This window comes from Nomia melanderi, chromosome 2 (assembly GCF_051020985.1).
Source record: "Nomia melanderi isolate GNS246 chromosome 2, iyNomMela1, whole genome shotgun sequence".
NCBI lineage: Eukaryota > Metazoa > Arthropoda > Insecta > Hymenoptera > Halictidae > Nomia > Nomia melanderi.
This window is the reverse complement of record NC_135000.1, coordinates 9,956,267-9,980,766: the sequence shown is the minus strand read 5'-3', so window position 1 is coordinate 9,980,766 and position 24,500 is coordinate 9,956,267. Positions and strand designations below refer to the sequence as shown.

Genomic DNA, 24,500 nt, shown 5'->3' with positions numbered 1-24,500 from the left:
ACGAGTCGATTCGAACAAGAACCAACGGGCCCATGTACATACCTTCGAATTAACTGTAATTAACACTTCTGTTGTAATTAACCAGCTATTATTCTGTTCAGAGTTCTCTCTCTCTTTCTCTCTCTCTCCCTCTCCCTCTCCCCCCTCTCTCTCCCTCTCTCCCCTCTCTCTCCCTCTCCCCCCCTCTCTGATAGACTTTTATTATAATCTATTTATTAATAGCACCTGGTCTCATTCGCTGGTACGAACCTCTCCTTTTTTCACTTGTCGAATCTTGTATATGCTCGGATACTTGAGATTACGTTGAACCGTTAGGTTATAATTATATATCGCCATTGTTAAAACTGCGAGACATTCTAATCCATGGTTCCCCCTGTTTCAGGAGTTCGGGTTAGAACCTAGCGGACGAAGCACCAATTCTGTACATATTGTGTAATATGCCTAGGAAATGTGCCCTGCTTGCTCTCGTTATTCTACTATAAAACCCATAACGACCAGGCTGCTCCCCCGTTCCCGAACAAGTCTGCTTGCCGCGGATCGTCGATCCGGGAGGAACATGTGTGTGCTGTCGGCGCCGGCGGATCCCCCGTTACATTTCTACATGCTGATCGAGTATAATAACGTATACGGGTTCCACTCAGTTTACGGCGGTTGCCTTAACAGGGATAAAAATTATATGTGTAGCCTCAGATTGTAAAACACACTCACACCGCATATAACTTACACGCACACACACACACATGCGCAGACACACAGCAGACAGACAGATAGACAAAATTGTACAAGGCAACTAAAAAAGAAAAACCAAGACATAGTTGTAGAGCAAGAATTATATAAAGGGAAAGAGAGCGTATGAGAGGAAGGGGGTGGGGGGATGAAGAGCGCTTAAAAATGAGTTACGAAAAGAAAGAAAGAAAGAAAGAAAGAAAAGGGAAAAAAAACAAGCCGTATTGCGTTTAGAATTCCATGAGCGTGGATGCGACTATTCCGTAAAAAAAAAAGTGTTGACTGTGATAGTACTGCATCGACATCGTAGCGTTTTCCAGTAATTTCTATGGAGCGGGGGGTGAGAAGCCCGATGGCTCCAGGAGAAACCGAGAAAGAGTGAATGTTGTACATGAGAAGAAGAAGGTGAGCGTGAAAGGGAGGCCAGAGCGCGCGCGCGCGAGAGAGTCAACGAAACAAATGCGGCTACGAAAGGAACATTTTTTCTTTTCGTAGACGAGATATAGGTGGTTAGGAGAGAATAGTAGTTCCGCAAGCTTATATATATACTGGAAGGTGTACTGAGCGAACGAGCATTCCTAAAGGGGCCCGTTGATCGGTGGTTTATCATGATTCTAAACGTACATACGTCAAGGGAATTATATATACGCCGTTATTATTATATTATTATTACTATATTATATAGTGTATATATAATTTCCCAATGAGCTGTGCGAATACATTCCACCCGTTGAGACACGTGTGCGCACACACGCGAGAAAGAGAAAGAATAACGCGAACGTTTAGTATCGTTATCGGTGTCTGACGAAATCAGACAGCGACGACCCTTCAAGCGCTGAACACACCCAGCCGAAACGTTTCCGTGTGGGGATCGAGTGTCGTTCGCGTTCGTCCGAAGATCGATGTGAATTCTGTAGATTCGTACGATTAATTACGTTGCAATCGACGCGCCGACGATCGGAGCGTTGTTGGAATGACTTGAAACATACGCGATTATAAGAGAACCGATATCTCATCGAAATATTTAGTTGCGTAGGTAGCTATTTCAATATTTCCCTCGACTGCGAATGGTTAAACTCGTAGGAGAAATTCGGGGAACGCGTACACGCGCGGCCGCGGCGCTCGAAGGGTCGACGGGACATCTGTTTCTCGGCGAACGTACTGGCACAGTTCAATGGTAAAAAAGAAAAGCGCTGGAACACTTGATATAGCCGGTTGAAAATGCATGCATCCGTATTATTGTAAAATTTCCCGTGCCCACGTGGCGGTTCGAACTCGCGCGAGGAACACAACGGTTGAGGATACACGCGTGTACACGCATATACGTGTGAGCACACTCGGTCGTGTGCGGGGTATGCGTGTACACGCGTGTACGCGCACGCGTTATATAAATAAATGTATATGTATATGGCGTAATTACTAACCTAGCGTACCCGTGTCGCACTCCATGTTTCATTTTTCGTACTCTTTACTGTGTATCTTTGATTTCGACTCAGGGCGCTGAAGCAGTTACGTATCCTTTGTTAAAAGTATTAAATAATTAAACGATTAAACTATATGTGTGTGTATGTATGTATATATATATACACATATATAGGTATGCACGTACTATAGATACATACACATATACATATATATACATACACACGTACATATATATACGTACACACATGCATGCATACATATATACATACGTACATACATATATATACATATATACATACGTACATACATATATATACATATATACATACGTACATACATATATATACATATATACATAAGTACATACATACATTTATATATACATATATATAGGAAGGGGATGAAGAGCGAGTGCATGCGTGGAGATGTGTGTATGCGTATGAGAACGGGGTCTGTGCGCGAGTGAACGAGCGAAGAATGCGGAATGTTAGCCGGTCTCGCTAATATTCTTTATCCGTATACCGTTCCGATTCGTCTTAAGTAGGTAATCGAATGAACTATCTATGCGAGTTAAGGTTTATGATACTCATATTAATTATTATGAATGTAACACACCGCGAGTCTACAATTCAGTATGGTACTATTAAACATAGTCAATAATTCCCCCATCGAAGGTTCTAATTCGGGACTCGTTCTCGTCCTTCTCGCTGATGCAACGCGTGCGACCACACACCTCCGCGAACAATCGTTATTATTCTCGCCGGTCCCCCGGGGTGTGTGTCGGGTTTGGGAATCCCCCGTGGGGCCGGCGATCCGAGATATATATATATGTATATCATTACCGACGCGTTGTACTTTGTTTTCAGCGGTGTTTGCGCCCCGTGTACTTTGTGTCCGCGAGAGTAGGTCGTGTACAGACGCAGGGGGAAGAGCCTAGGGGAACCGGAAGTTGAGAGGACGTCGTTGCGATCTCGCGTGAGAGGGGTTTCTCTTGTATTTTCGATTTCTCGCGAATGAACCGTTGAAAAGGTGTGTCGTCTGAAACAATCGTGTCAAACGCCGAAGAACAGCTGCGTGTCTCGTGTATCACTCGTCCTTTGTGTAACCGGAGATAAAGAGGAGGAATTATTTATTGCTAGGTATCGCGGTTATCGCGTTACACTGTCTTATTCGATTTGATTACAAAGTAGAGAAGTCGGTACATATCTACACAACGTATACTCCTCCTCCGTCAGCGCCGGAAGTGATTACAGAGCAAATTGGTCTCACCGGTAACCCGGTGTTTTAATAATAATCAGAAGAACAATCCCAGTGGGCTATTTCACGTTCGTGGTACCTTTCAAGGATCACAGTTTTCTTATTTCTTGAAAATGTGAATTGAGACAACGATGGAAACTATGAAACGTAATAGAATTAGAGTCGACGAATAAATGTAACGCTGAAAAGAATTCGTTCAACCGGTTTTTCTGACGCTCACCGTTGAGACAGATCGAGACATGTTCATCGGAGGTCGCAACGCTGATGGTTCGAGCGGCGAGAGACACGCGAATAGAAGTGGCATGTAAAAAGCTGCTGGACCATGGGGATTCAGGGGTGCGCGAGCTAACTTAATTAGATTGTCAGGGATCGAATGTGGGAAACACGTATTTTTCCTCTGACAGTGATTGAATATTTTTTAAATTGAAATACAGCATCGGCGATACACCGATCAACCGATTGTATAGGTTATTTATCACTCTCCACGCATACGATGTAGTATACAAGAACAGATTTTTACCTGTTTAAAGATTCGCCAGCCCTGACCTCCCAAATGGTCCAAGGTTACAACTCACTTAGCTTAGAGGTCCTTGTACAATACACACTTCTAGGACTTGGCGAGAACAACGGCCATAGGAGACTACTAGATCATAACTCACGTTCAATTAACGTCTATGGATCACGCGAGAAACTGGTCACCACTAAGTTTCAAACTAAAACCGCTTGATCTGCTCGGTTTTCTCGTTACTGTATCCAATGGAAACTGCTCGTCCTTGCTGCTCAGAGGAGGCACGCTAAAATTGATAACAGAATATTATAGTATAAATTAAGGCTTCGGCTAATGATCCAATTCGACGAATTCGTAACAGAGCTTTCCAATTTCATTTTCTACAACTTAGCATCAGCTCTGAGTAACAACCTCTAAAAGGAAGACGCAATTTTCTCAGTGTAATTATCTATGTGTACATATATATATATTCTTTTCTCAATGATAGCGCGAAGTAATGAAACTTCGGGATTTAAAATCAACTGAGGTCATCAACGGAGTTAATACATATCGCGTCAGAGAAAAAAGAATGGAATGATTATGTAACCCTGGAGCCTCGTTGATTCGAGCTGTATTTTAAATGCTGCTATCGATGAACAGAGAAATATTGTTTCCTCGGGCACGAGAACGAGCGGTATAAATGATTTTCCCGTCGCGTTTCATTCGCTGTTCTTTTAAGTATTAGCGACACGTTCGTTGAACGTCGATGAATGTCGAACGGCGTGTCGTCGTCGAGCGCGCGTTCAGAACGAAATTCCAAAGCTGTAAACTTATTGGTGATCGAACGTAAACAGGACAATATTACATATACATATATATATATATATACATATTATATATAAACGCATATTTTATTGAGAATCATAGGACAGTAGTGATCTGTGTATCTCTCCCTTGTAAATTAGCGAAAAGACGGCACGATTGTTCGGAACGAAGGAAGAGTAACGAAACGTTATATCGGATCTTTCGTGAACCACGCCGTTAACACGTTCACAGCCGCGTGGCAGGCTCGCCGTTTACTTTTGTACGATCGAACGAACATTTTGTCAGCCGTCGAACACGTCAGAAGCTCTCGTAGACGCACGTCGGTCGGAACGAAATTCGGTAAGAGAGTTCACCTGTGCCGGACAGTTCGAAACAATCAGAGATAACGATATCATTCTTCGGAATTTACTTTCAACGCTGAAACTACCGGACGAGAGAGATTCGGCTACTTGAGAATTTTCGTTTCTCCGTGTATTTAACACTGGAACTACCGCACCAGTCAAAATGACCGGTTTCGATTTTTTTCTTTAGCAATTATCGATATCTTCGGAGCATCGAATATTCGAAATGATTTTGAAAGTAAATAGTTTCATTTTAGTACTATGAGTGTCCGAAGAAACTGAAAATAATTTGTTACAATTTTTATAGGAATTGCATATTAATCGTATTGAATGCTCGGTAGTTCTAGCGTTAAATTACGAGGGTGGCTCTGAATACGCGATTCAATCCGCGACAGCCGCAAGATCTACAAGTATTGTAATTTTTATAAGAAACTGGGAGCAAGGCTCTCGGTGGTTTCAACGTTGAACAGTGTTATGCTACCAGCTACCAGCGTCACACATTTCATAAATTACTCTTAAAGTTACAAGCTACAATTATACTTCTCGACGACGTTTACTTTTACTCTTTCGATATTCCGTTTAGAAGTCAGAGAAAAATCAGCGCCATCATCGTTACATAACAATTAGCAATGATACATTACAATTCAACTGTAATTCCTTCGGATGACAAATTGTCGAATTACCTTTTACTCGCGGCGCTGTTACTAAAAGAATCTTGGAAACTAATTGCTTAATCAGGTGCAATCAAGAAACGCTGGTAGCCGAAGCGTTAACGCTGTAATCGCGAAACAAGGAAAGCAAAAGGTTCGAGCGTTGATCACTTTGCAATCGAGTTAGCAGTCATAGTTGAAGATTCGTCGACGAGACACACCGTACTTAAAGGGAAACCGTCGGTTATGGGGCATTGAACGTGTTAACGGCGATAGCCTAGAGGAACGTGTAAAATCGCTACCGTTTAGCGGACATATTTTGTTTAACGAGGAGATATCAAGAAGGTCGGACAAGTTCTATCGGTAGCCTAGAGTCAAGATAGGAGGACTGATAAGAAGCTGCTATATTTTCAGGATCACGATACGGAGAGTGTCTTGTAACCCTGTGTTATCTCGTTTTTCCGTTTCATCCTCGCTTCTATATCGGGACGTCTCTCTCTCTATCTCTCTCTCTACCTCTCTCTCTATCTCTCTCTCTGTCTTTCTCTCTCTCTCTCTCTCTCTATTTCTCTCTCTCTCTCTCTCTCTCTGTTTCTCTCTCTCTTTCTCTCTCTCTTTAACGGGTGTAGCGAATACGTGCGCGGACATTTGAAAAACAGACGCGAGAAGGTGTACCAATTTTGCAATATTAGTTGAGACGCTATTATTTACTATGTTACTTTGCATTAATTGTCATCGATATCATTATGCGCTACGGATATGTTGTAATGATTATGTAAACATGAATGGCGTTTAATAGAGTATTTATTGAAATTAATCAACGTTCTTTTCTTATGGGTGACACGGCAGAAACCCGGCGAGCACACACGCAACCGTACTTGAATTTCATTTCGCAGCGATTCCCGAAGAAGCGAAAGAAGACCGAGGACAAGGGAGAGACGGACGGCGCACGGTACAGAAGTCGAAGGTGAGTTGAGACCATTCGTCGCGATCGTTCTCGAGTCATTCAATTTCATTTCTTCCCCCGTTCATTTCAAATGCATTTTTAGAAGCCGGACGAGACTGCGACGGTGAACGGTAGCAGCCGACGCTGTTGCATGCGAGAAAATTGTTGCAACCCGAAGACATTACAGTGTCATCAAACAAGCAGCGCGCGAGTCCACCGACAATGCCCTGTGCGTGATGCAAAGTATTATCCGTTATTAGATAGATATTTCGCAGGAATCCTTGCAATAATGTGCGACTTATGTAACTATGTGTTCTCGTTGTAGGTAGTGGGGGATGACGATGCAGGAGTACAACAGTGGCGGTAACCAGTTTCAATGAGTTATTGCCGTACCATCGGCTGGGCTAGTCATTTTACTAGCTGACAGCGTCGTCTATTTGTTATCAGCGGTTATTATCTAGTTAAAAGAATTTTTATCGTACTCGAGTGTCTAGTAGATAGCTTGTCTTAACGCGTCGTTTCAAGGATGCATTGCGCCAAAAAACGTGTCGGGTAAGTTCCCATTCGATCCAATTTCATTTTACGAGAAGCGAAGGATACGAATACAACGAATTCGTTCCATTTGACCTATAGAAACCATAGAGTTCGATGCGCGGATACGATGGTTGAGATTCGCATAAATCAATTTGTATATCAAGTTTAATCGCAGACGCTGCCGCTTAAATTGGCAATTTAACGTCCGCCTTGATTCATCCTGTCAGGGCTGCTTCAATTTCTCAGATGTTGTAACAGATATTGCGTTTAAAGCGACCGTTTGTCGAAATCTCGCGAGGACGTACGATCTGGAGACCGCAGAGAATCTTCTGCCTCCTGTCGTTTGGAAATCGAAGGAAAACGGCGTTCGGCTCGATCGCCGAAAAAGGTAATATTGCTGCGAGCGAAGAGAAAGTGGTGCACGCTACTGCGGTGAAGTTACCGTTTGCGATCTTGCACCGGGGCCAAGAAGTGAACGTCCTCCTGTGATTCATGCGGCTGCTGAAAGTGAATTCCACGTGAAAGTACATCGACTGCAGCGGAATGAGCGGAAACCTGCGGCTCCGAACGATCGGACGGACCATAAATCGTTAAGGATAATCGAATGATTAACCCTTTGCGCTCCAAGAGTTTTCCGCCAAAAATACCCAACGCTTTCCGATGGAATATAATTAACATCTCTTGAAACTGGCTTCGCGAACAATCGCATATAAATTGAAGAAAGATTTTGTTTTATTTGAATATTTCACATATTAATGAACATCGCGTGAAACTTAACGTTAAATATTGTACTCCATAATTTTGGAGTGCAAAGGGTTAAAGGGCTGAGAGTAACACGTTATCTCGTTTCCTATCAAATTATCCTGAAATTACTGATCCCGAATCTGTGTACTTTTCTCTGCACGCGCACCTTTAATTGTAAATGAGTCAGAAGCTTTACTTAAACCCAGTAAGGAGAACGAAAATCATAGGCTCGACTCTAAGTACATAGATTATATCATTCAGGAAAATTGCTCGGATTGCTACAATGTTCGATGACTCTTCAGCATTATCTCTCGTGTATAAACTTATGTAACCGCATTGCTCTCAGAACGTTCTAACGAGTGGTACATTCTGTCCCAGGATGGAGGAAGACACAATGTAAGAAAATTCTGGGAATTAACATTGTTGAGTCACAAAATGAAACGATTGTGCAACTCTGAAATCAGAGGACAATGGGAATGACTAATTAAGAAGAGTTGTTGAGCTATGGAAAAATTATTTATCGCAAAGATGTAATCGACTGTTCTGTCTATTGTATTATCTTCAAGATACAGTTGGCTGCTCGAGTTTCTGATTCACTTTATTGCTGTGATTTGCATTTAAACCGTTACTACTAAGCATTGATACAAGATATTATCTAGCTGGATAATAAATGCTGCTTAAAGCGATGCTTTTATCATTTGAAGTATTTAATGTTTCGTTTAAATGAAATTTCATCATTAGTGGCATTGTCAAAAGAAACGTAATACGACTAATAATCTGATCTTCGTGTTACGTTAATGTCAGCCTTATTTCTATTGTACTTTAATAGAATTATGATTGAAGAATATCAGTTTGAACTTGTTTGTTTCAGCGATGTTAAATCCAGCATGGAATTCACCATCAATGGAGTCCCTTACACAGGTATTAGACTTAAATTCTTAGAACCATAGGCATTGTTCGGACAAAAGGATTAATACCGAGTTCTCTTTCAGTCGATGGGGATATATTACCTGGGACGTCCCTCAATGTATTCATCAGGGACCACGCGAAGCTACGTGGTACCAAAGCCATGTGTCACGAGGGTGGCTGTGGTGCCTGCGTCGTGTCCGTGACAGTAAAGGGCGTGACCATGTCCGTGAACTCGTGTTTGGTACCAGTTTTGATTTGTAACGGGTGAGTGGAATTTCCTTCGTCAACCCCTTACCCCCTCATTCATTTCCCAACCACGGTCGACACAACTACTGCCTCTCTAATCATTTATTGAGAAAGAGACAATTTGTAGTATAGTATGATAATCTATAACAGAAGAGTAATATTTCATTTGAATATTCTAAAAGTATCACGTCAAATATAAATGGTTGTCAAGCCTTGTCGCTTCAAAAATATTATATAATGACCTTTAGCCAATTCCAAAGGCAATAACAGTGAAAACTGTACAATTCTGGCAATACCGCCGGTTGGAGCGATAAGGGTGGAATTCCTTTGCAGGTATACCCCATATCTAATCCCATTCTATTTATTACAGCTGGGCGATCAAAACAATCGAGGGGATAGGTAATAAAAGGACCGGCTACCACGTGCTGCAGGCCTCTCTAGCAGAGAAGAATGGTTCCCAGTGTGGCTATTGTTCTCCAGGCATGGTCATGAATATGTACAGGTACGTGATTTTCTATTTCCTCCTTTTCATACTATATTCTATACAATTGATAAGTATCAGGGACAAGATTAATTGACTCCATTGCCGCATGCAGTCTGTTGCAGGACAAGAAGCTCACTATGAAGGAGATAGAGAATTCATTCGGTAGTAATATCTGTCGGTGTACGGGCTACAGGCCAATCTTGGATACGTTCAAAGGCTTCGCTGTTGACGCCACCGCAGAGCTCGCGAAAAACATCCGTGACATCGAGGTGAGCTTCGATACAGAGGTACAGCGTGGAAAAAAGTATCAGCCACTGTTTCGTTTCAACAGGAGCTGTATAAGATGAAGATCTGCAAGAAGACCGGTGCTCCGTGTCAAAACGGCTACAACGGGTGCAGCAGAGTCCAACAGGCAACCGACAAGGAAATTGACATGAAAGTGGGCGACTCGACGTTTCACAAAGTACTCTCAGTGGACAGTTTGTTCGAGGTGTTTCAGAGGAATCCTAATTCGAGCTATGTTTTGCACGGCGGCAATACCGCCCATGGTAACACGTCTACAATGAGACTAGCAATGATATTGATAATGGAATCTATTAACCCTTTACACCTCGAGAGGTGACTCTCAGTCATCACTTGATTTGATTTGCAAAATTATAAAGTCTTATATATAATATTTAGCTTTGTACGATGCATCAATATGTGGAATATTGAAATGAAATAACTTTCCTTCTTAATTTATATATGTTTCCTCGTTAATTAGTTTCAAAGAACATCGTCTTGAATATTTCTAGTGAAAAACTTTCGAGTGCAAAGGGTTAATACGTTTTTAATCAATATATATTAATACAAAATAATATATATATATATATATATATTATTTGTTTATTATATATTATTAACATAATCCATTTGCAGGTGTTTACCGGTTAAAAGTCCCTGACATGTACATCGATATAAACGACATTCCCGATTTGCGCCACATAAGCAAAACCGATGATTCTTTAACCATTGGCGGCAACCTCTCTCTCACGGCGGTCATGGAAACTTTCAATCAGTACTCGAAGGAGCCAAACTTCGAATACCTGAAACACCTGGCTGATCATATTGATTTAATCGCAAGCGTGCCAGTTAGAAATGTGTGTATCAAGATTCCCAATTTATTGAAATACAGTAAGAGGTATCGTTATTTAATTGCAGGTCGGCACGTTAGCCGGAAACTTGATGATCAAGCATCAGTATCACGAGTTCCCCTCGGATCTCTTCTTGATGCTCGAAACCGCAGGCGCGCAATTACACATCGGTGAGTAAAATCACGAAATTCTGTCTATTTAAAGAATTAATCGCTGATCCGAGGCAATTCTCTATGAACAGTGGAAGCCGGTGGCAAGAAGACGATCATGAATTACTTGGACTTCTTGGAGATGGATATGAAACACAAAATTATATACAGCACAGTGTTGCCAGCACTTGGCAGCGAATATAAATACAGATCTTTTAAGGTACCTCTATGCCTTTCAACGGAAAAGATTACCTTTTATAGAATGCTACTTTTATACAGCGAATAATAACATTATTATAAATATTTCACAGATTATGCCACGAGCACAAAACGCCCATGCCCACGTGAACGCTGGTTTTCTACTTAAACTGGACGGAACTGGGAAAGTCCTGGAGAAACCGAACATCATATTTGGCGGTATACACAAAGACTTCGTGAGTACCGTTACGGTTTTCCACTGGCATGAAATTGTATACTCTCGAATCTTCCATTGACTGTTTGATTTCAGTTGCACGCAACGGAAACTGAGAATTTCTTGATCGGCAAGTCTGTCTTCAACAGAGATGTCGTCAAGCAAGCCATCAAGAAGTTGGACAGCGAATTGAACCCTGAACACGTGTTGCCCGATTATTCCCCGCAGTTCAGGAAGACCCTCGCGGAAGGACTTTTCTACAAGGTACTTGGACACGTCACGATCGGTGTGCACGCGTCCGTGATCGGTACTGGTAACCGTTGAGTGTGTTGCAGTTCATCGTGGGCTTGAAACCGGAAAACGTGGATCCAAAGTTGCGCAGCGCAGGCCCACTTTTGGAGCGTGGACTGTCATCAGGGAAACAGGACTACAACACGGATAAGAATCTCTGGCCTTTGACTCAGCCTCTACCGAAAATCGAATCTGCTTATCAAACTTCCGGCGAGGCGCAGTACGTGAACGACATACCGCCAATACCGAACGAAGTTTTCTGCGCGTTCGTCCTCTCCACTGTGCCCAACGGAAAAGTTGGAAGCATCGATTCCTCCGAAGCGTTGGTACGCTATCTTCCTTGCGAGTTCCGTTCAACGCGTTGAATGCCGCACGATTTCATCCAGTAAAGTACAAAATATAATGTTAAATCGATCAAAGTGCATTATTATTACTGCACGGTGATCCAGCTGAATGTCACCGTTATTAGGTAACACTGTTTGTAACATAGAAATGTTTTAATCGAGGTTAGGTCACCGGTGACCCCCCCCCCCCCCCCATGGCATTCAACGTGTTGATTCTTTGGAAAAGATGTCTCTTGACATTCGAATATTTTCAGAAAATGAAAGGAGTCGTGGCATTCTTCTCGGCGAGAGACATTCCTGGTAAAAACCTGTTTATTAGTAAGGACAGCAAGGAACCGATGCTGTTCAGCGATGAAGTTGTAAATAAGACTAACATTTCATTATCTAATTAATAGTCGTCGCAGTGTATCGAAGTTGTTTGTTATATTTTTTAGCTGTTCGCTGACGAGAAAGTAGAATTCGCCGGGCAGCCGGTCGGTATCATCGTTGCTACGAGCCAGAGAATTGCAAACGAGGCAGCGGAGAAGGTTCGAGTTTCTTACGTCGACGTTCGTCAGGACAAAGCAGTGTTCTCCATAGAACAAGTCCTCGCGTCGAACGACGACACGAGGATAATGCAGACAGCGACTCATGCTGCCAAAAGCAAAGGTGATTCGCGTTTAGCGATCATTGATCGATTACACCGTCGAACAGATTTTATTTCAATTTTTCATCTGAATAATAATATATTCAGATTGAAATCAATCCCCCAATATTCAATTGCCACGTCTCCAACGGTGCGTCTTACAGGAAACGACACGAAGCACGTGATAAAAGGAGTGTTCCGTACCGGCGGCCAGTATCATTACACCATGGAGCCACAGTCTTGCGTTTGCGTGCCGATCGAGGACGGTCTAGACGTCTATCCGGCAACGCAGTGGATAGATCTCGCCCAAACGGCCATATCCGAATGTCTCGACGTGCCCAGTAACAGGTGAGGAACTGTCTTGAAGCTTGAAAATAAAATGAAATCAATTCTGAAAGCTTCTTCACTGAAATCTTTCTCATTGCAGTATAAACATCAACGTGAGACGTTTGGGCGGTGGGTACGGTGGAAAGTTGTCTCGCACCACTCAGGTTGTCTGTGCGTGCGCGTTGGTCAGCTACAAGTTGAACCGGCCGGCACGTTTGATAATGTCCATAGAGAGCAACATGAAAGCCATAGGCAAGCGGTTCGACACTCGCCAGGAGTACGAGGTCGGCGTGGACGACAACGGACGTATTCAGTACTTAAACTCGAAGAGCTGGGGTAACGCTGGTTCCAGCTTTAACGAGCCTCACGCTTTCCTCACGCTGGAACACATGGAGAGGTAAAAGGAAACCGGTTACTCTGTTCATGTTGTATTATTAGATTGTACAGTAATGTATATTGGTGATTTTTTTCTGCAGCGGTTACGATACCAGCACTTGGACCTGCTACGGCTACGAAGCCAGAACCGATTTGCCGTCCAACACTTACTGTCGAGCGCCAAGTATGACGGATGCTCGTTGAATTTTTCCCCGTTCCCCTTGGACACGTCTTTCTGACTTGCTTTCCTGGCCACAGGTTCAACGGAAGGTGTTGGCATGATCGAGAACATAATGGAGCATATCGCGAGGGTCGTTGGAAAGGACCCGGTGGAGGTGAGGCTGTTGAACATGGATCCGGATCAGAAGACCGTCTTGCAGCCTATGATAGAAGAGCTGTCCAGGAGCGCGGACTACGACGCGAGGAAGAGGGCCGTCGAGACGTTCAACAACGTGAGATTTTACGTTCCTGTGTCTCTGCGTTTGCGTCGATAGGGTCACTCGTTGAACAGATTTGTTTCGGTCGTTCAGGAAAATCGATGGAAGAAAAAGGGGATAGCTTTAGTGCCTATGCTGTACCCTTTCATGTTCTGGGGACAGTTCCACGCGCATGTCGCTATTTACGCCCACGACGGTACCGTTTCTGTCACGCATGGTGGCGTCGAGTGCGGTCAGGGTATTAACACCAAGGTAACTGAAATTGGAAGTGAAACGATACAGTGTCAAGATGAGAACTGGTTCACGTTTTCTTTCGATAGGTGGCTCAAATGGCGGCGCACACGTTGGGAATCGATTTGTCACTGGTGACTGTCAAGCCGAACAATAATTTGACAGCCCCGAATAACAGCGTTACCGGTGGCAGCGTAACCAGCGACGCCTGTTCATATGTAAGTATATTTCAAGTGCAGTGTGTATATTTCAAGTGCAGTTACTGTAATTCCTTCATATGTGACTCGTACAATCCTAGGCAACTATGGTAGCTTGCCAAGAGCTTCTGAGAAGGTTGGAACCTGTCAAACAAGAATTGAAGGATCCTACTTGGCAACAATTGGTATCAACGGCTCATCAAAAGGACGTCGACTTGTGCGCACGTTACCTGTATGTTCAGCTTCTTTAGTGTAGTATCAGTTGTGTACGCAGCATTCGGTATTTGACGTTTCAACGCTCAGGTCTACTGCGAAAACTGAAGACATCAGGTCTTATGGGATATACGGTGTCACAATAGCAGAAGTGGAAGTCGACGTGTTGACCGGACAACATATCGTGCAGAGGGTGGACATAATGGAGGACGCTGGGGTCAGTATGAACCCGGAAATTGATTTGGGACAGATAGAAGGCGCCTTCGTTATGGGCCTTGGATATTGGACCATGGAGGACTTGATCTACGACCCGAAAACTGGCCAGTTGACGAATTATAGAACCTGGGTTCGTATTTAGCATAGTCATTGTGTATCGGAATGATTATATTCGCAATGTTATCTTTGCGTAGAATTATAAAACACCTGGAGCGAAGGATATTCCAGTCGATTTTCGCGTCTATTTCCGCCGAGACACGCCCAATCCGTCGAGCGTTCTCCGTTCGAAAGGTAATGTTAATTACGAATCTATAAATGTTAACACATTGCGTACCGGTAACGAGAAATCTCGTTTTTATATAAAGACACTTAGCTATGCAACTTCGCTAATTACCGCAGCATTGAAGAAATATAAAATTTAATTCGAATTGATTATCTACTTAGAATATATTGCATAACAATGTGATATCTGAATTTTTCTGTGTGTAGTGATATAAGTTGACCTCAGTGAAAATTGCCATCCGAACAATTTAGTTTTCTGAAAATTAGCCGGTACGCAATGTGTTCACTTACCAACTTGACAATCATGAATATTACAGCAACCGGTGAGCCACCTCTCTGTATGAGTTGCGTGATACCAATTGCAATTCGCAATGCACTAAACTCGGCGAGAAAAGATGCTGGAAATACAGATGTATGGTATCAGTTGGGTTAGTTGATATTTAATAAACATATTCAGCTTTCAAACTTGTAGCTTTCATCTACTTTCTGGTAATTGTAAATTACTTTTGCAGACGGACCTGTCACTACAGAGAAGATTTTATTAAACAGTTTAACTACAAAGGATCAGATGTCTATTTAAACTAAGAATTGGTGTATTTATTAAACAAAGTGCTAATGCACGGTGCTTCCATAAAATGAAATAAACGAAGAGGAAGCGAGGAAGATAGAGGTGAAACAAAGTGAAAATAAAGTACTCTGTAATTAACGAGGCGCAATTGTAAAGAAAAGATGGATGAAATAAAAGACAAGTTATTAATATGCAATCTGTGTACATTTATTTAATCCCATTTCTTTACGTTCACCTGCGTGGTGCAAAAAGGAAATACATAATTTAATTATAAATAATAAATCGCTGATCATTCATCACGCTCTCTTAATAAGTACCAGGGACTTAAGGGATAACTTTCAAGAATGGCGGCTCGGAGAATGTTTATGTTTTTCGGATACCTCTTTTAATATCATGTTCTCCTAATACAAAACTCAGATTTCGAGATCCGCCTGAAGTTTCCCGTCTTTTGGTTTGTTTATATTTTTCGGATACCTCTTTTAATATCATGTTCTCCTAATACAAAACTCAGATTTCAAGATCCGTCTGAAATTTCCCGTCTTTTAGTTTGTTTATGTTTTTCGAATACCTCCTTTGATATCATGTTCGCCTAGTAAGAAACTCGGATTTCGTGATCCGCCGGAAATTTCCCGCCTTTTAATTTGTTTACATTTTTCGGATACCTCCTTTAGTGTCATGTTCTCCTAGTAAGAAATCACTGAGAGTCGAAAAATTTGAAATGGAACGCGAAAATCCGAGTTTTGTATTAGGAGAATATGATACTAAAGGAGGTATCCGAAAATTTCCCGCCTTTTTGGTTTGTTTGCGTTTTCTCGGATACCTCTATTACTATCATGTTCTCCTAATACAAAACTCAGAATTTCGCGTTCCATTTCAAATTTTGCGGCTCTGAGAAGTTTCTTACTACGAGAACATGATACTAAAAGAAGTCTCCCAAGTTTTCCCGCTCTTTTGGCTTGTTTACAGTTTTCGGATACCTCCATTACTATCATGTTCTCCTAATAAGAAGTCTCCCCGAGCCGCAAAATTTGAAATGGAACACGAAAATCTGAGTTTTGTATTAGGAGAACATGATATTAAAGGAGGTCCCCGAAAAAACATAAACAAACCAAACGGCGGGAAATTTCCGGCGGATCTCGAAATCTGAGTTTCTTAGTAGGAGAACATGATATTAAAAGAGGTTTCCGAAAAACATAAACAAACCAAAAGGCGGCAAATTTCCGACAGATGTCGAAATCTGAGTTTCTTACTAGGAGAACATGATATTAAAAGAGGTATCCGAAAAACATAAACAAACCAAAAGGCGGCAAATTTCCGACGGATGTCGAAATCTGAGTTTCTTACTAGGAGAACATGATATTAGAAGAGGTATCCGAAAAAAGTAAACATTCCCGTGGCGCGAGCTTTGAAACGGATTTCGCAAGGTAGTCAGAAATAAAAGACACAAGTTTTACAATATTTACTAATTTATTTATTTCAACTCATTCGTTTTACATTTACATGAGCAGTACAATACCGTAGTAACAAATTTAACTATTAATTATAGATTCCTCATGAGTTCTTGCTCCAACTCAAGCAGATTCGTCTAAGTTCCAGCTCGCCAAATTCCAGCTAAAATACACCAGTTTAACATTGGCATTCTGCAAATAAACGCGAACTGTATTAAACATAACTAAAGTTTGCACGTGACACCATAGGATCGCATATGATGCCATAATTACAATTTTAAATCTGTCGGAATTACCCGCTGATCAGCGCCATCTAGGATAAAACGTTGAAGCTCGCCAAATAGTACTCCTGTACAGTCACAAGATGGCGCTGGAATATTCATAAATTAGGTCAGCGCCATCTAAAATGAAACGCCCAAGCTACACGCCAAATAGTACGCCTATACTATCGCTAGATGGCCCTACAATATTCTATTACAGGTACAGCGCCATCTACAATGGAACGCTCAAGCTACTCACCAAATAGTACGCCCGCACCGCCGCTAGATGGGCCTGTAATATGGCTGTCCTCGTCGCACAGTATTTCCTTCCTTGTCTCGTAGAAGCAGCGCCATCTACCACGAAACGTCCAAGCTGCTCGCCAAATAGTACGCCTATACTGTCGCTAGATGGCCCTTCAATATTTTATTACAGGTACAGTACCATCTACGATGGCACGCCGAAGCTGCTCGCCAAATAGTACCAATAGACTGCCAACAGATGGCGCGAGTAGCGTAAGAGAATGCCGTACCATCTACAATGAAACGTCCAAGCTGCTAGCCAAATAGTACCAAGACATTGTCGACAGATGGCGAGAGTGTTTGGCAAGACCGCGCCACCTACCGCTGGTGCAGCTGTACTACTACTTGGCGAACAGCTTGGGGGTCTCACCGTAGATGGCGCTGATTTTTGGAAGACAAGGAGAGGTATAGTGTGCGACAAGGATAGCGCTACGTCGCAGCGCCATCTAGCGAGAACACGACCGTACTACTGTGCTACCTGCTTGGGCGTTTTCTGGTAGATGGCGCTACAAAATTGTTGTCCTCTTCGCACCGTGTTCTCTTTCCTTGTCGTACTCGTTGAGGTTATACGAAGTGATTTTGATTTTCATACGATTGATACATTTTTATTCATACTCCGTCCCGTACCTTTTATTAATGAAATTGTTTTTACAAGCGATCAGTTACGAAAGAGAGATAAAATTAAAAGTGACATCGCGATTTGAAGTAAATAAATGACGTAGCGTTGTTGACAGGAAATGGTATGTAGCGAATGATCTCGAAGAATAACTGTTTATTTGTCAAATGAATAACATTTTCAGAGGAAACAAATTATTATTGATATTAAACGTCCGTAATGACAGAGGAATCGATAAACAATAAATTATTAACCGACAGATAGTTTATTCGTTTACTGTACACAATTTAAATCGAGGGCCGATACAATCCGGGAGAGACAGCTACAGAGACTTTTATGTTCACCGTATCTTGAACTTTGGCACCGCTGGCCAAAGATGTTCGGCTCGCACTGAGAGCGACGTTGACCGCACCACGGACCGCGTACGACTGAAGCGACACGACTTAATCTTCACATCTTATAACAGAAACCGAATGCCGAACTTATTTCGTGTACCAAGGAATGCACCGTCGGAAATATTAATTGAAAACACTGGTGACCTCGGCACGACGCTGCACGACGCTTGTACGGTTTCAGGCGTAATCGCGAAATGACGATATATTACAGGTTTCCTTCGCCGATGTAACCGTAACAAGCGAAAGGCAATGAATAAATGATTATCGTTCGAATGAATGGGTCGGGAAATATTAATCGATAGGTTGCACGAGTGTGTCGGTAGCGACGCGCGTGTATTTACTACTTACGTACACGTGGGAATACACTCGTCACCTACGTGGCTCCACCGTACGGTTAAGATCCTTCCATACGAGTATTTCCACGAGGGAAAACGATGCTTTCCTTCTCGAACAAATTTTCTCCGCGTCCGGTGCAAAGGCCAACAATGGAGTCCGCGGAAGCCTGTCAACGCGTGAGACTTCGTCGCTCGGTTTAGAATCCTGTTTACGAAACCGTCCAACATCGACACGGTGATCCTGCACCCTGATCGGATAATCGTAAACTGAGAGGCAGATCGCGAGCCAATTATCGTTTACGTGTAACGAGAATGCAGGTCGTCCTCGTGTAGCGACAACCGAGGAGCGATTACGTGAATATCATAATGGTTGGTAATCTGACGTGATAAACGTGGACACGAGTGGAGGATTTGTTTTATCTTCAAAATACTGTACACCCGATTCGCAGAGGAAGTTAAAATAATACCGTGTGCCGTGTTACACTCCTGTATCTCGTATAACGACCAATCCAAAATTCCTGTAACCTAAGAAACTTGCTCGCGGTTCTCCTCTGTCCAGGCTGTGACACGATATTCAGTAAATAATTACGGGATATTTACCTGGGCAAGCGGTCGAATGATTGTCTGTTTTGCACTTTACAGATGAGGTGACACTAGTTCTGCCATGCGGAACAGGTCAGTCAGCATTATTTTTGGTTCTCTTGTCCTATGGGGTTTGATTACGTACTTCCTAATCTCTGATCAGCCGGTGAACAAGGAACAGGATACAGTAAGCTTCTCGAGATTTTAAATGAACGTTACGACGGACAGTTGGACGATCGAAATGGATGAGTTAGCGAGAAGTGAAAGGAATACGTTCTTTAAAATTTCCCAAGAGTTATAAAAGTTTATTAATTCCAGGCTAGAATATCGAATCAGATTACTAAATTGGAGAAGAGAGTAAAGCAAGAGATAGCGTTGAATCAGGAGCTTCTTCAGGGTATCAAAGAGGACAAGCAACGTAAAAGTATGTTTCTGTATAATGTTGATATTTAGAAGAGAGTATCCGATGAATATTTAAATATCTTTTCATTTTTACTGAGAAGAAAAATTAGACGAGACAACTATAAACACAGAGGAGAAGCAAAGGGATAAAAATGATGTTAATCGGGACAAGATCTCGTTCGATAAAGAAAAGAAAAGTATGGGAGTCAACAATAAAGATGCGGAAATATTGCCAGAAAAATTGACACCTCCTGTAATGTATCCCAGCATGATTAATTTATAGTTTACAACCAAAGCATTTGCAGATTCTATATTTTATTGTTTTCAACAGAGCAAAATCTCTTATAATGTTCCTATTAATGGAAAACTACCAGATGGATCTCCGATAATAGCAGTTTTGGTGTTTTCTTGTAATCGTATCACAGTACAAAGATGTCTCGATCAATTGATTAAGTATAGACCCAATGTAGAACAGTTTCCAATCATTGTCTCCGAGGATTGTCAACACCATCAAACTGCTGAAGTTATTGCCAGATATGGAGATCAAATAATGCACATACAAGTATGATACTGCAGTCCTTCACTCTTTCTTAGATCGACGAAGATCACCAAAGGTAACAAATGCATGTTGCAGCAACCTGATCAATCAGAGATTGAAGTGCCGCCGAAGGAGAAGAAGTTTAGGGGATACTTCAAAATTGCACGCCATTACGGATGGGCTCTTAATCATGTATTCTTTCAACTCGGATACAATACTGTGATAATAGTTGAAGGTAAATGTTCCGATTCCATTATCTCGTTCCTTATTGATTAAACAGTTTCTTATCTAATCGTCTGTTCATCGTTGTATAGATGATTTGGACGTGGCTCCGGATTTTTTTGAATATTTCCTGGGTACGTATCCCTTGTTGGTATCCGATAATTCCTTGTGGTGCGTGTCGGCATGGAACGACAATGGAAAAGCTGGTTTAGTTGACGAGAATGCAGTAGATGCATTATACAGGACAGATTTCTTTCCTGGACTGGGCTGGATGTTGACGCGTCAATTGTGGACTGAACTTTCACCAAAATGGCCCAAATCGTAGGTACAAAATGTTTTTCCTACCACAAAACACGACCAACGTGCATAATACACCAATGAACGTTACAACAGATACTGGGACGACTGGATAAGACAACCTGAACAACGTCGAAACAGAGCATGCATACGACCAGAGATATCTAGGACAAGAACGTTCGGTAAAACTGGTGTAAGCAAGTACGTATAAAAAGTGAAGTTGTTGTGCAGCTATCGTAGACCATCAAGATGTTCCTATACTCAACTGATTGTTTCCTTACAGTGGAATGTTCTACGAAAGGCATTTAAAGTACATCAAGTTGAACACAGAATACGTGCACTTTACCAAAATGAACTTGACATACTTATTAAAGGTAACAACAACGTGATATACCATTATTTGCAATTCCACTGAAACTATTTCAACGTGTCGCAACTTGATCTTGACGGAACGAATGTTACAGGATAATTACGATATAAATTTCGTTGACGAAGTGTATCAATCCACGGTGGTCAGTTTCTCGGAATTAAAGAATGGGAAAGTGGTGGCACCGGGTGCAGTGAGGATACCGTATTACAGCCGCCAAGCGTATAAGAACACTGCCAAGCAGTTTGGATTGATGGACGACTTTCGGGTAATTGTTAATACAATATACATATATATATCACCGATGTAAACATGTTAACCTGAACGGACTGACGGACTTGGTTTCTTTCCCGTTGGCAGAGTGGCGTGCCCAGAACCGGGTATCGTGGAGTAGTCACGTTTTTCTATAAGGGAAGAAGAGTACACTTAGCGCCCAGTCCGAACTGGAACGGTTACGACATTACTTGGAGCTAACAGAGGATTCGACGCATCAGGAGTTCGTTACATTGTACAAGTTAATTGCTTCCATGACACGTTCGTTGATACCGAGTGAATATTTTCATCGAATGAACACTCTCCCACGGACGTTCGTCTGCTTATGATTTTCCTTGTAGAAAATTTGTGAGCGAAAACTGAAACACGTACTGTTAAGTAATTCGAGAGATTTGCATAGTGCCTCCACTGTTTGTACATACAGTGCTATGCAGAGGTGCAGTTAGTCCGGGTTAGCAAGAGAGTTCAAGAAAAAACGCTTGATGAAACAAAACAAAAAAGGGAAAAAAGTGATTGCAATACGTTGGAGGAGCATCCTGGATCATTTGACTCGCATAGCACTGTCTATCAAAATGCAAATGGACTGATAATAAGAATGTTGATTATTTGTGCAACTGAACAAGCAATCACAGTGCTAGTTACCGATTTAATTTTCTTCCATTCCGGTTAATGTGTCTCTTCCAAAAACACGTTAAAGACTGTTCGAACGTCGTCGAGATTACTTTGAAAGAAACGGTGATAAGGTCGCAAGGCAGTTGCATAAATAATTTAGATTCTACCATTATGTACATAATGTTTATATTGTATATCACACGTGCACAGTTCGAAAGCAAACGCAATTTTTTGGACTAATTTCATTCTTCAGCTTAATTTCATTCGCGTTTGTTGGAATTGACGAAAAGAAGAAGAAGAAGAAGAAGAAGATACGAAGAAGGAAGGCGGGCTTTAGTCCAGAAATGTTGTTTTTGATTAACTCTGCATTTTGTGCGCGTTGCTCACGGGTAATTACCGAAGAATCAAAGGTGCGAATTTGCTGGATTTAGAAATGGGTACTGTACCGAATTGTTGTTTCGAATCGAGAAGGGAGAAAGGGTTGCAGAACAGTGCCACCTTTTACTTTCTTTGCCATGCAACGGTCAAGGAATGTTCTATTAATAAAAAGCAAACAAAAGTGCTAATATTAATGACACGATTCATTTTCAATCAATTGAAAATTCCCAGAGTTAAATATTCTTAACAAACACATATATTTCTTCTATAAAGGTTTATAGAAATGCGATAGCATAATTCACATAGAATCTCGAAATTGAATATTTACTCATGGACAACTGTCCGACTCGTGAATAACATTCTTTCTAGAAATTATAATCTTTAGCCTTTCAACTTAGTAAAGCAAAACTTGTTACAGATCAAGATTTATGTTTATTACTTTTCGTTTTTTTAGCAATCTACAGTATCTTTCAGTGCATAAATTATATGTATTTGTATTCGTTCCTAATCGTATACGAAACAAATACAAATATTCTGATTATTTTAGTTCCTTTAAGTTTCGCAATATGTAGAATATTGACTACAAAAACAAATTCCCAACAGTACTAACAGATAACACATTAGGCCCATGCGTTTCTGAAACCGAACTTTGGCTCGTCAAGATGGTCGGGTAAATTTGGTTCAGCAACACCATCTGTATATGTCGGTCTATATGGTTCTGGCTTTGGTCTCTTGGTGTCGTGAACTTTGGCTTCGCAGAAATATCCGAAATATGGTCGTTCTATTTTCAAATTCTTTAGAACGCATTCATCTAACACCCCTTGTGTTTTTCGACAGCTAAAAGTATTCCAACGGTTAGGGTCAAATGATTTTTGTTTTTCGAAAATAATTTTTAAGAATACAAAGAACGTACTGATGAAGTTCCAGCCTGCTAGAAGATTGTTCGAGACAATACTTATACTGATTAAATTCCTGCATACAATGTTCCTTGAGGCCTTTAAACACCCCCATTGCACAAGCGGTCACATTTCTTCCTTCCTTAAGGCATTTCCTTGGGTCCTTTGTTTCTTGTTTACATAGCGTAAATTCCTAAGTCAGAGAGTTCGGTCAACGTAAAGAATGTAATCCCACGAAGAATAAAACATAAATACCACTACGAATGATACAACTATTAATTACAAACCTTACCCCATAAACATGCTACCAACAAACTATCTACAAGGAAAGTTCAATAAGACACGACAAATAATTGGGTATATAGTTATAAAGCTTAATCAACAGTAGTAATAAGAAGAAAACACACGAACGTCAATTCCAGAATGAGGTTAACCGAGAAAGCTGTTTAACAGCAAATCAGCGTTTATCGAGAAATTCATTGGAATTACGGAGTACGTTAAAGATCAACCAATCAACGATACGGTTATAGAAAAGAATTTTGCTAATTGATTCAATAGCAATATTTGATAGCCGAGAATGTTATGTAACCTTTCGGAACTGAATGAAATTTAAGTACAGGATCACGCAAATGCACACTGGAGTTGACGGAGGTCGTGGAACATTAACGATAAAAACGAGATTGCTTACATTATTATCGAGTTCACATTTCTTGCCAACGTAAAAGGATGCAGCGTGCAGAGCTGGATAGCTAATATTTATTTCCTCGACAGTCAATTCCTCATCTGACGGGAATGTATAATCTTTTGGGACGACCATACTGTTCGACTACGTTTCACGGTCAATTACGATGTGAATAACAATGAAACCGACTTCGATTTCGACCTGTAATTCCTGACTTAAAAACAATCTCGAGACCAAATCAACTCACTCAAAAACCATTCTCGAATGACATAAGATTATAGATTTCAAACCTATCCACAACACGTCTCGGGAAAACGATGCCAGCGACTCCCTATCGGAGAAATATATCATCAAATAGTAAAAGGCGTATTTGAAATTTACGTTTATACAGAAATTTCTGTTTCATTGATTAATTATAAACAGCGAAATCAAGGAGTCACGCGTAATTAGTCTACTTGTCATTAGTCGAATAAACGAAAGAATTAAACAATCGTAGAATGCACATAACCTCGCGAAACTCAAT

The 24,500-nt window shown here is 41.5% G+C and overlaps 5 protein-coding genes across 51 annotated transcripts in view; 3 read left to right on the top strand and 2 right to left on the bottom strand.

The window, feature by feature from the left end:
* The window catches only part of lap (phosphatidylinositol-binding clathrin assembly protein lap), a 29,548-nt gene extending 23,020 nt beyond the window's left edge, over nucleotides 1-6,528 (top strand). For all 31 annotated transcript variants that reach the window (XM_076374348.1, XM_076374354.1, XM_076374349.1 and 28 more), the window contains one exon: nucleotides 383-6,528. Coding sequence is in view for 1 of the 31 variants with exons in the window: in XM_076374354.1 (XP_076230469.1) it covers nucleotides 383-436 (54 nt within the window). In the remaining 30 variants the exon portion in view is untranslated. The remainder of the gene's footprint in view (nucleotides 1-382) is intronic.
* On the top strand, nucleotides 4,592-15,570 carry LOC116433044 (uncharacterized). Of its 5 annotated transcripts, none has more exons than XM_031990699.2 (28): nucleotides 4,592-4,741; nucleotides 6,561-6,678; nucleotides 6,761-6,886; nucleotides 6,983-7,209; nucleotides 8,807-8,856; nucleotides 8,928-9,108; nucleotides 9,461-9,592; nucleotides 9,687-9,843; nucleotides 9,906-10,122; nucleotides 10,493-10,713; nucleotides 10,775-10,877; nucleotides 10,949-11,076; nucleotides 11,168-11,290; nucleotides 11,365-11,532; nucleotides 11,604-11,885; nucleotides 12,158-12,262; nucleotides 12,338-12,551; nucleotides 12,693-12,876; nucleotides 12,956-13,252; nucleotides 13,332-13,414; nucleotides 13,489-13,682; nucleotides 13,761-13,919; nucleotides 13,988-14,116; nucleotides 14,197-14,327; nucleotides 14,399-14,654; nucleotides 14,719-14,815; nucleotides 15,124-15,234; nucleotides 15,319-15,570. In XM_031990699.2, the coding sequence occupies exons 4-28, from the start codon at nucleotides 7,184-7,186 to the stop codon at nucleotides 15,384-15,386; spliced, it is 3,816 nt and encodes a 1,271-aa protein (XP_031846559.2). In that variant the 5' UTR covers nucleotides 4,592-4,741; nucleotides 6,561-6,678; nucleotides 6,761-6,886; nucleotides 6,983-7,183; the 3' UTR covers nucleotides 15,387-15,570. The 5 variants fall into 5 exon arrangements, with proteins under 5 accessions (XP_031846559.2, XP_031846555.2, XP_031846563.2 ...); XM_031990695.2 differs by lacking the exon at nucleotides 4,592-4,741 and adding an exon at nucleotides 4,914-5,059; XM_031990703.2 differs by lacking the exons at nucleotides 4,592-4,741; nucleotides 6,561-6,678; nucleotides 6,761-6,886; nucleotides 6,983-7,209 and adding an exon at nucleotides 7,430-7,579.
* A 1,279-nt stretch (nucleotides 15,571-16,849) lies between these two features.
* LOC116433048 (uncharacterized) lies at nucleotides 16,850-18,956 on the bottom strand. 12 transcript variants are annotated; one of them, XR_012997932.1, is made up of 5 exons: nucleotides 18,746-18,956; nucleotides 18,343-18,454; nucleotides 17,342-17,436; nucleotides 17,096-17,223; nucleotides 16,850-17,014 (listed from the first exon to the last, which is right to left on the bottom strand). XR_012997932.1 is itself a non-coding variant. In XM_076364407.1 (5 exons), exons 1-5 carry the CDS (start codon nucleotides 18,954-18,956, stop codon nucleotides 16,960-16,962), a joined length of 570 nt encoding a protein of 189 aa, XP_076220522.1. In that variant the 3' UTR covers nucleotides 16,850-16,959. The 12 variants fall into 12 exon arrangements, 3 of the variants coding, with proteins under 3 accessions (XP_076220522.1, XP_076220523.1, XP_076220524.1); XR_012997931.1 differs by having other exon boundaries at nucleotides 17,119-17,223; XM_076364407.1 differs by having other exon boundaries at nucleotides 17,096-17,192.
* Nucleotides 17,908-22,333, top strand: Mgat1 (alpha-1,3-mannosyl-glycoprotein 2-beta-N-acetylglucosaminyltransferase). Of its 2 annotated transcripts, none has more exons than XM_031990706.2 (11): nucleotides 17,908-18,122; nucleotides 19,371-19,497; nucleotides 19,629-19,734; nucleotides 19,814-19,965; nucleotides 20,044-20,274; nucleotides 20,347-20,485; nucleotides 20,565-20,793; nucleotides 20,866-20,970; nucleotides 21,053-21,143; nucleotides 21,234-21,404; nucleotides 21,497-22,333. In XM_031990706.2, the coding sequence occupies exons 2-11, from the start codon at nucleotides 19,393-19,395 to the stop codon at nucleotides 21,608-21,610; spliced, it is 1,443 nt and encodes a 480-aa protein (XP_031846566.2). In that variant the 5' UTR covers nucleotides 17,908-18,122; nucleotides 19,371-19,392; the 3' UTR covers nucleotides 21,611-22,333. The 2 variants fall into 2 exon arrangements, with proteins under 2 accessions (XP_031846566.2, XP_031846565.2); XM_031990705.2 differs by lacking the exon at nucleotides 17,908-18,122 and adding an exon at nucleotides 18,946-19,097.
* Nucleotides 22,334-22,584: 251 nt separating this feature from the next.
* Nucleotides 22,585-24,266, bottom strand: ND-19 (NADH dehydrogenase [ubiquinone] 1 alpha subcomplex subunit 8). Its single transcript, XM_031990710.2, has 3 exons — nucleotides 23,984-24,266; nucleotides 23,313-23,488; nucleotides 22,585-23,236 (listed from the first exon to the last, which is right to left on the bottom strand). Exons 1-3 carry the CDS (start codon nucleotides 24,110-24,112, stop codon nucleotides 23,020-23,022), a joined length of 522 nt encoding a protein of 173 aa, XP_031846570.1. The 5' UTR covers nucleotides 24,113-24,266; the 3' UTR covers nucleotides 22,585-23,019.
* Between the last annotated feature and the right edge of the window lie 234 nt (nucleotides 24,267-24,500).